The 10,236-nt window shown below is 39.9% G+C and overlaps 1 protein-coding gene across 2 annotated transcripts; it reads right to left on the reverse strand.

The window, feature by feature from the left end:
- Positions 1–370: 370 nt before the first annotated feature.
- Positions 371–4,578, reverse strand: badb (BCL2 associated agonist of cell death b). 2 transcript variants are annotated; one of them, XM_046064243.1, is made up of 4 exons: positions 4,408–4,578; positions 3,548–3,700; positions 2,678–2,916; positions 371–2,545 (listed from the first exon to the last, which is right to left on the reverse strand). In XM_046064243.1, exons 2-4 carry the CDS (start codon positions 3,690–3,692, stop codon positions 2,408–2,410), a joined length of 522 nt encoding a protein of 173 aa, XP_045920199.1. In that variant the 5' UTR covers positions 3,693–3,700; positions 4,408–4,578; the 3' UTR covers positions 371–2,407. The 2 variants fall into 2 exon arrangements, with proteins under 2 accessions (XP_045920199.1, XP_045920200.1); XM_046064244.1 differs by having other exon boundaries at positions 2,678–2,898; positions 4,408–4,572.
- Between the last annotated feature and the right edge of the window lie 5,658 nt (positions 4,579–10,236).

The following is a 10,236-nucleotide window of genomic DNA, read 5'->3' on the forward strand; positions in this document are numbered from 1 at the left end:
TGACATCTTCTGACTTGGCTTTTCCAGCTAAAATCAGTGTTAGCCATTAATAAAGTTTTTTTTTCTCACAGTTGTGACAGCAAACGCACCTTCACATTGTGCTTTTATTCGTGAGCGTAATATGCGACAGCAAGCTGCAAAGTTTTAAGGCGGTAGTTTGGTAAACAGACAGTGCTGGCTATGTGGTGCCACATAACAGGTAACAGCATGTTCAAGGCAGTTCATAACAATATTATACTCCAGCTGAACTTTATTTTCCAGAGAGTAAAGCATTCACATCTGGCCTCAAGCTCTTAACAACATGTACATATTCGTGTGTGTGTGTGTGTGTGTGTGTGTGTGTGTGTGTGTGTGTGTGTGTGTGTGTGTGTGAGAAATCTGATACCATACAATGTTGGCGTTACTTCTTTTTTTTTTTTAAGGAGTAAGTCGTTTAAATGTCCCCACTGAGTCTAACAGTATTAAATGTGTTGGGAGCTTTATACCAGATACCAATTCATTTTAAAAAGGGTCATCAATGTTTCTATAAGTTCATCTTAACACAGTCAGGGTGATGCATATGGTGCTAAACACACGGCAGAGTTGGATGAAGCTTGAAAAAGGGTGGTGCCTTTCTAGATTGTCGAGAATTCTCTGATTTAAAAATTGTCTACAGCCACGTTTAAGAAAAGGTTTCAGTTCAAAGACAAAACAAACGCAGCCCCTTAGCCTGCACACCCGAGCACTTCACAACTCAACCCTACAAGTCGAAGAGGAAGAGAATAAGACACACGTAGAACAAGCCTATTACCATTTTCATTAATCACGTATGGATCAACAAGTCTCAAATAGCCTAATCATATTTACCAAGCCATGTAGAGGTGCTGATCTTACTTTAGAATCACTAATATGAAGAGTAATTACTTCCATAAAAAGGTCATATTCTGTGTAGTAAGAGCCAAGTAATCCTAAAAAGCCTGAATATAATACATACATAACAAATCTGGCATCAGATCAGTACACCTAGACCTTTTATAAATTATAAATATCCAACAGGACTGGAAACTGATTTTCCTAAAAAACCAAAACGTTGCAAATAGTTGGGGAAAATAAGGTTTAAATCCCTTACACCTGTGTTTAAATGTGACAAGACTCGCTAAATCGATCTTCTATATGCACTGGCTACTGAGCAAATGGGGCCAAAGGCTAGCGTGTTGTCTCCCTGTACAGCAGTTAATTCATCCCCACCCACATCTTTAAACACGCACATTACATTTACCACAACAGCCATGGATTGTTCACTGCCTATTGCTAGGGTGGCCAAACTTATCAAAGAGCACGGTAACTTCATAAAATAGGAACTTCTGGCTAAATATCTCGCTTAACCACCGACTGTCCCCGTCATTTGATAAAATATTAACAAAATATTTACATATAAAAATTTCAAAGTCTGTTTTTTGTTTTTTTTTTGCCCATCCAAGGCTTTAAAAAGATAGATTCATATTGGTTTGTGCTTTTATATGTACGTTTAATGTGATTTTCTTCGGCTATAATCTAATCCTGAAGTTTTACAAAAGATATTATTTCTGCAGATTGTCCTTGTACATTAAGATTGTTCTTGTCTTTATAAATTTGAGATATAAAGCAGTTAATGATAGTCGAGTAGAGCTGTTAGAAATAGTACTGGCTTGCAGGTAGCAGAACAGGAAGCTGAATGAAGGCCCAATTTGAACACTTTAAAAAATCCTTCCTTTTTATACCCCTTCCGTTGTTGCCTGCGGATCAGTTTGGCACACAATTACAGTGATCTCCATTAGCTTGTGTTTCACACTGGCATCAGTGATTTTCTTAAGAAAACAAGGAAGGAAAATCTAACAGCATTCAAGGTGGCCTCGGGTGTTTTGAGTGATTTCAGTACATCTATCTCTCCATCTACAGTACATTGCATAGTGCTGACAGGAGAGGCGACTGACATGGTGAGCATCTTTTAACTTTCACACTTCAAATCCACTTATATGCTCGTCTTTCTTCTTCTGTTTTCAAGAGATCATCTCTCCTCTCTGGCCCATCATTTTCTTCATTCTGTAGGGTTATCCTTATGCCTGACTGACTTTCACAGTGCGTCACCCAACAATACCATTAACATCACAACCAACACAAATACAATTTTAAAATTTAAATGTAGTTACCAATGATATATAAAAATGACGTGACTAGGACGGGACACTCAGCCGTCCACTTGGCCATGCCTTTTTTGTTTGGATCTTTATCTTTTTGTTCAAAACCAACCTTTCTTCCGTCGCTTCTCAGTGGAGCTCTCATTGCTCTCGTCACATTTGTTCTCTTGGCTTCCGCAATGCTTTCTGCTCATCCCATCGACTCCTCCGTTTCTCAAACCCTGTAGCACTCCCTTCTCCTCTCCTGGTGCCTACTCAGTGCGGTGTGTGTGGTTTTCGTGGTGGCTGTTCTCTCCCTCGATCTCCTGGTGACTAAAGAGGTAGCTCCACCAGCTTTTAGAGTGGTGCATCTGTTTAGCGTTCCCAGCACTCCTCACCCTCTTCATTTCCTGCACGAGACAGAGTGTAAAGTTAAAAATGTTCCCAAAGTCATTCTAGCACGTCGCACATCCCGGCATTACACGATCCTTTTCCTTTACCATAAACAAATCTAATCTCATCACCTTCACCCTCATTCTCACCCCTCTATCAAGCAGGCTGTCAAACTCATCGCTCATCCTTCGGAGCTGCTGGCCATATTTCTTGGCTGCCCACAAGACAGGAGGAGCTGATTTGGACCGTCCCCTGAATGGAGCTCCCTCAGTGGGCGTACCAGCCAAGTCTTCCCCCCTTGCCTGGAGCTCCTCGTCTCTGGAGACCGTGTAAGCGTGGGACTCTGAGTTCAGCCTGATTCGACCGGTCCCTACACAGGAGAGACAAACTACTGCTTTGAATAGAGCTAGAGATAATCTAAATGCAAAATAGGTTAACTTACATTTTAATGACCTAACGATACAATCTCATTTTAATGTCCTAGAGTGCATCAAAAGTAAAACCTATGTGAGAAAGACCAGTTTCCAATTCTGCAAAATGGAGGCATAAGAGAGAAAGCGAAGAAATGGCAATACAATGAAAACAGTCATGTTAGACTGAGTGATGAATGAGTGGTTTCATGCTATGTTTTTTCCCCCCTTTCTTTGTTCAAGAATTGGATCTGCATTTAAAAAATTGGATGCAGCAGAAAATGTAATAGGATATTGCATTATGTTTCTACAAAATATTTGGGGATCTTGGTTAACAATGTTATTTTGTTGAGCATGCAGCTGCATTCACTGTGGAAATACAACAAACTCTGTTTTTATTTCTGTTTGACAGGGATTTTTGTGACAGAAGTGTGAATCCTGCCATTAACAGACAGAAAAGTAATCTCATCTGGTGCAGGTTGTGGTTAGGGATACTCAAACCTACTTTGGCTAGTGGCATCTTCTGTGGCCCTGTTCCCAAATGTTCTGCTTAATGTTGCAGCAGTTCTTTAATTCCCCCCTTTCCCACAATTCTTTGAAATTTCCTACCTGCCATTCTGAGCTCAGGCAGGTTGAGGGTGTGGCGATGAACAACCTTCTGCTCTTCTGCGATTGATGATTTGTTATTTTCCCCTTCCTCTACCTCCTCCGATGGCTCTGACTCGCTGTCGGAAATGGTGAAGTGTGCTTCCATAGTGGCATCTGGAGAAGTAAGATTGAACAAATATTAGAAACAGGGACGCAGCAAAAATAAAATAAATAACTGTGTATTGCAGACAAGGAAATGTCCATAAGTGAGATGCACATAGTGTACTCAGTTCAATGTATAAGAGTTTCTATATAGTCAGTGTAGCCCTGCACTTGACCTGTGTGGGAGAGGTAGTAAACGGACATAAGGCATGAGTCCATACAAATGAAATGACCAAAACAATTTGTTCCTTTTTATCCGTTATTGAGAAGAGTAAGGTGCAAAACAAGTGGCTACATGGTACCTGTGCTACCATTTTACTGTCAAGCAGCACATTAGCTAATTATTCAAGAATCATAAAATGGCATCATCCATTGTATGGCTGATGCTGCCCCTATCTAACACACCCAGCAGGCTATCTATTTCGCGTTGCCGTCCCTCATATTAGCCAGTCCAAAGGTATTCAGTGCAACAACCTGGGACATATCCGACTTGTTTTGACGCCTTAGACCCATATTTTATACCATTAAAGACTTGTTGTACACTGTAATTAAACCAACCAACACACCTTCTTCTCCGGTCAAACACTGACTGACTCGCTGTTTATGTTGTTGTTGACTGAAGAGGACAAAAGAAACTTACTACAGGGCGGAAGCAGCTGAAGGGCTGTATTAGCTAACGAAGCGTGTAAAAAAAAACGATTATTAATAGGTTTCCTTACCCGAAATGTGTATCGCGTGGTCCTGAAAAGTGCGAATGTGTCTTTAGTTTACCCCATGCGGCCGCAGCTGTTGTTTTTGTTGTCGGTATCTTGGCTTTTCACTGTACAACACAGTTTAGCACCGCGCTCACCCAATCGCCGCGCGTCACTGCACCGCCGCTGCGCGCTGACGTCACTGTTGCGAGCTAGGACTGGGCTGGGGCTTTGTTTGTCTCACCGGCTTACCGTAGTGTGCAGCGTAGAGGCGCAGCGGGCAGTTATCGGGCAGTATTTCTATTCATCTGTTTCCATGTGGAGGGGTTCAGATCCCACACTTACGTGAAAGTAGTAATTCCACAGTTTATTAATGCTCCATTACAAGTAAAAGTACTGCTTTCAAAACATAATATAAGTAAAAGTATTAAAGTTATATCACCAGATTGTACTTTAATTATTAAAAGTGAAAGTGCTTATTATGCAGCAGGATGGTCCCTTTAAGAGGTAGGCTACATTATATAATGCATTATTGAACATTATTACAGATGTACTAATCTAAATGTGTAAGCCACATTTTAGTGTTGCTAATTGAGGTGGAGATATCTTTAGCTACTTTATATAGTGTTGGGTTGTTTAATAGGCCTATATAATAATGAATCTTTTATATTTTATAAATACATCATATGTTTTGAATGTAAAATCTTAATATGCCATGTTACATGTCTCTTTAGCAGTCAAATAAATGTAGTGGAGTAAAAAGTACAACATTTGCCTCATAAGTGTGACGGAGTGGCAGAAAATAGAAATACTCAAGTAAGGTACAAGTATCTCTAAATTGTTCTTTTACACTGTTGTACTTGTACTTGTGCTTTAAATCATATGACATGGTCTTCCTAAGCAGATAGAGTGTAAGACTTCTTATCTGTGTTAGCTTAAAAGTTGAGTTTCATTCTTTATTCTTGACCTTAGAAAGAGCAGTTGACAAAATGAATAAATGGACATACAGACAGACATTCATGGCAATACCTGTTTTGGCTTGGCTTATGCTAGGTTTCCAGCTGATATTCTTCTTCTGGATTTTTTGAAAGGGACTTTGCAGACGGTATGAAAGGTGAAACAAATGTAAATAGACATGGAAGGCAGAACCTATGTTACACAACAGTTATGTAAGATTTCCTTTTGGCAGATGTTGAGGCTGATAAGGAGAGGGTGGGACGAGACACACCAGGCATGCAAGTGTAAACACACACACATTATGCTGTCTTACTGAGCATGACAATAGTCAGTAAGGTATTTTTAATTGATTTGTGGTAAGACCTGTTAAACATCCACCAAACTGGTAGCAAAAAGGAGAAAGGACATTAGCGCCACATGTTAAATGTTGTCTTCCCTTCTTTTTCTTCTCTTTTCTGTTTTTCCTTCCTTCTTCTTGAGACAGGTAAGACAAGGAGAGATGATAGGAAACGGTCAGTTTGTTGTCATACCTTGTATGAACAGCAGGTGGGGAGGCAGGACTGCAAACTAATCTGTTCTGACTTGTGCTGTGCTGTGTTCCTCTTTGGTCACACTGCTTCATCTCATGTCACAAGTTCTCTGGTTTCTTGCATAAAATAAAAAGGGAAAATCCCATATTTTGAGTTTCTTGTTTTCTCTCTGTAATAACACATTTTACAACATGTAGGAAATTTTTTCATGATGTCAAGATCGGGACTACCCATGAAAATTGCCACGTCAATAGAATTATGAAATTCACATCTCATTTCCTGAAAAGCTGGTACTGCAGAAATAAGGTTTTTGACAGAGTACTGCTCATGTGAAAAACATACCCTCTGTCCCTGTATTGTAAATCATTATAATAGAGGAATACTGCATGTATATATGGTGTGTATGGCACTGTATACCCTCTTCTGATTCCCTCTCTACTTTGCTCTCTTGAGCTTTCCTAATATCAGCGCAGCAGACTCAACCATGTAATTATCTACCATTTATATCTAGAGCGGCCTCTTTACGCTTCTGCTCGTCTGCATCATTCTTGCTCTTTCCCCTCTCTTGCATTAAGAGCCTCTTCTGAGATTAGAAACAAAATTAGTCTGTTTTGCAAAGTCAGTAAGTGACACTTGAGTAGGAGGAGCTCTTTTTTTGTGGAAACTGTGGTTGAGACTCGAGGCGATGTGATGCGGCTTCTTCTAATTCAGTGCATCCAAGTAGAAGTAATGTGAGTTTCTAAGCTTAGACAAACATGCAGAGTCCGCACAGTCAGTTTTTAATACACTGGTGTAAGGATGAAGCAGCTCTAGAAAATGTCTGTCTGTGTTGAGAGTCGCTTCTTTTGAACTCTATTTTTTAGGAGGGATTAGAGAAATAATACATGGAAGTTTTTTTGTGTGCTGTTTGAGAACCACACAGTTATTATAGATTTTAAAATGTGTGGGTTGTGTGTCTGAGACAGAGTAAAGCCATGTATGCAAAAACTTTGTAGCATTTCTCATAAATCTAATATCCGTAAGAGTGTGCGAGAACTACTTGTACAAGCAAGAACATTTTCACACACATACACGGACACACTGGACAGAGAGTGTGTATACATCTGCTGGATTTAAGTGTAATCTGAAGGAGCCATACAATTAGTATCCATTTATATCTCCCTGTACCAACCTCGCCCTGCCTCCCTACCCCTCATCTGGGGGTTATTTTGGGAAACAGAGGCGTATGCGCTCCCACACTGTCTCCAAACCACCACTCTGTCTGTGTGTGTGTGTGTGTGTGTGTGTGTGTGTGTGTGTGTGGATGTGTATGAGAGCAAATGCAGCAGCGTTTCCAAGCGGCTCCCAAAATGTTCCTTTCAATTTAATGCCAGGACACTGCCTGTCTGCCATCGCTGCCGCTGCTTCACTCACTGTCCTTTCAAGTGTTTTCCCTCTCTGCAGACCCCAGTTCAGTCAATGTTGGGAGATGAGGAAGATGTAGGTTTTGAATTATTTTTAGTGGAAGAGCTTGGAGAGTAAAAAAGAAAGAAAGTGTGGGAAAAAAGAGGATGATTTGGTTTCCCACTTCCAAAAAGATGAGAAGCACACCCGAAATACAGACAGGATGTACCAGACACGGAGAGAGAGACGCTGACAAAGTAACTGAAAAGGCAACAGATGAAGGATCAAAAGTAAAGGCATACCAAGAAGTGTTTGAGAGTGCAGAGAGAGAAGGTAAGGTAATAGAAGAGCAGAAAAGAGTTTTGGAAGGCTGCCAGAAATCAGAGGAATGGCACAGGTAGAAGGAAGGAACATGGACAGAGCAACCTTAATCTACATCAGAGTGAGTACACTCCACAATCATTCAGTTTGAGGCCCTCAGTATATGCTCATTATATACAGACCGCTCCCTCTCTGTATAACTAAGTCACTCTGCGATCACAAGGCTGACATATGGCAGCTTTCTAATTCCATCCACCCCACCCTTGGGCAGCCTGGCGGTCTTATAACCCAGCTCTTCATAAACTAACGTTGTGGACTAAAAATGGGTTTCTGACTTTTTCTCCAGTGGATAAAAAAGTCCAACTCAACAAGACATTTGATCAAGGGCTGGTGTTGAAATCTTTCTCTTCTTTTGACAAGTGAGAAATCTGTCACAGGGTTGAGGAAAGTCTCCTTTTCCCAGTTCAAATAAAGGTTTCAAGAAGTGAAATCTTGTTTCCTCAAGAGTTTGACATTTTGGAAAATGTGCTTTCAAGCCAGGGGTCAGAGGAGAAGATCAATATTACTTTCAGGCAAGGGCGTCACTTTGTGTTGAAAAGTGGTGGGGACATAGCGGGTCAGACTAGGGTTATGAAGAGACATTCAATTCGCGAGAAATCACGATATGCGATATTAGGTTCACGAGAATGAGAGGAAAAGAGCCTTAAACAGTGTTTTAAAGATATCCTCAGTGCCCAGATATGAGTGGGAGGTCTCGCGGGGGACCTCCCCAAGGAAATTTTCTCATTAAACACTTAATTTCCTGCATTCTGGTGAAAGTTTCTGCACAAATTTAAGGAGGAAATGTTTTTATTTATGGAAAAGGAAACACATAATTCAGGTAGTACATTACCTTTCAAAATATATCTATATAATGATATAATAGTGGGCAGTGGTGGCCCAAGGTTAGAGAAGCAAGCTTGATATCATGAGGTTGCCGGTTCAATCCCTGGACTGGCATGATAAAATATGGGTGTGGAAAGTAAACCAAGCAGTGCTCATTTAGCACCACTGAGGTGCCCTTGAGCAAGGCCCATAACCCCAATAGCTCCAGTGGAGCTGCCAGGTGTGACTGTAACAGTGTGAATCTTCCTGCAAAAGAGAGGCTTCCTCTCTGAATAAATAAATGTTAAAAATAATAGAATATATGTCTGTGTTGCTTTCAGATCTGTGCATTTTCATTTGTAATTTAACTGCAAGATATTTTAGAACATTTTTCAACAAATTATGATTTAAAAAAGTGATGGACAAAATCAGCCATTTCCAAAAGTGGTGGGGACATGTCCTCAGCGTCCCAAGTGTAAACGACACCTATGCTTTCAGGTCTGTATGCCTAAAATGAAGTTACGGTTAGTAGTAGTTAGCTTAGATGGAAACAGGGGAAAACAGCTCACCTGGCTCTATCCAAACGTAAATCCACCTCTAAAGCTCAGTAATTAACATGTAGGTTCACTGTAGAAACGCAATTTACCTTTGGTCAGAGCCAGGTTAGCTGTTTCCTTTAAGCTAAGTTATAAGCTACCAAAGCTTCAGACATGACAATGGTATAAATCTTCTTATCTATATTTACCTCTAGAAAGTGAATAAGCACATTTCCCAAAATGCCAAACTATTTATTTACAGAAGTAGACTAAAGTAACATTATAAAGCTGAAAATAAACATTATAACTTCAAATATTCTGTCTCCTGAGTCCTGGCTTGGCCAAAGGTTAAAACCCAGGTTAAAAACTGTAATTAACCTCTGCCTTGTCTTTTAGTGGACACACATACTCACTCCCACCCATGCCTGTTCTCAATCTTGTCAACTTACAGCCACACACACCCTCTAGCCCTTTTAAACTCTGTAATATCCTTAATTATGGCTGAGCTGTTTTCATGTGGTTGGACTGTCATGTGTGCTCAGAGAGCTAATATAGATATGTATACATGCTGGTCTGAAACATATGTACTCCATATGTGAACTTTAAGATGTACACTGGCACATCCCTGTCATTACATTGTCTAATGATAGTTAATTAATATTGTACTCTTTTTTCCCCCACACTTTGATTCAGGCTGTAGAAACAAGATCATGATTTGGATGCGATGTCATGTTTCTCAGACCCATCACCTTCAATATATATCTTAGTATAGTATAGTGCCAAATATAGATTTGAGTCCAGGTCTTTTTAATTATTCACAATTTGCTGGAACTAAATAATAAATCATTAAGTAAGCTTTGGCTATCATCAAAATGTAGTTATTATATTAATTGTAGTTATCATAATGCTGCTTTGATTGTCTGCGGTTAATTTAGGTTCTGTTGACGAATCAGTTTATGTTTACCACTGTGAAGCTCCACCTGCAGCAAAACATATTTTCATACTTCACTTAGTCCTTATGGTAGAGCCACCATACATTATAGTGCCATACAACAAAGCCATTTGCAATGCTGCTGGCCAATTCATTCCTAATTGACTTTTATCAGCATAGTGAGGTGCCTATTTACGTGTAAAAGACAAAATAGATGTAATGTGTTGCTTTTACTGAACAGCATGTATTAAAGGAGTTTGTTTGGACAAAAGTGCTAGTGATTAAATTAAATATTCTCTACAAAGATAGAAAACATCTCAAGATGTAACATTGC

The sequence above is a fragment of the Micropterus dolomieu genome, linkage group LG12, assembly GCF_021292245.1.
Source record: "Micropterus dolomieu isolate WLL.071019.BEF.003 ecotype Adirondacks linkage group LG12, ASM2129224v1, whole genome shotgun sequence".
NCBI classification, from domain to species: Eukaryota; Metazoa; Chordata; class Actinopteri; order Centrarchiformes; family Centrarchidae; genus Micropterus; species Micropterus dolomieu.

Bases quoted from the DNA above. Each gene is read 5' to 3' on its own strand.
- badb (XM_046064243.1), bottom strand. From the start codon at position 3,692: ATGGAAGCACACTTCACCATTTCCGACAGCGAGTCAGAGCCATCGGAG. The intron at 2,917-3,547 runs GTAGGAAATTTC...TCAAAGCAGTAG, and splicing joins GCCTGAGCTCAGAATGGCAG to TTTGTCTCTCCTGTGTAGGG. The intron at 2,546-2,677 runs GTGAGAATGAGG...TGTCTCGTGCAG, and splicing joins ACAGCCTGCTTGATAGAGGG to GAAATGAAGAGGGTGAGGAG.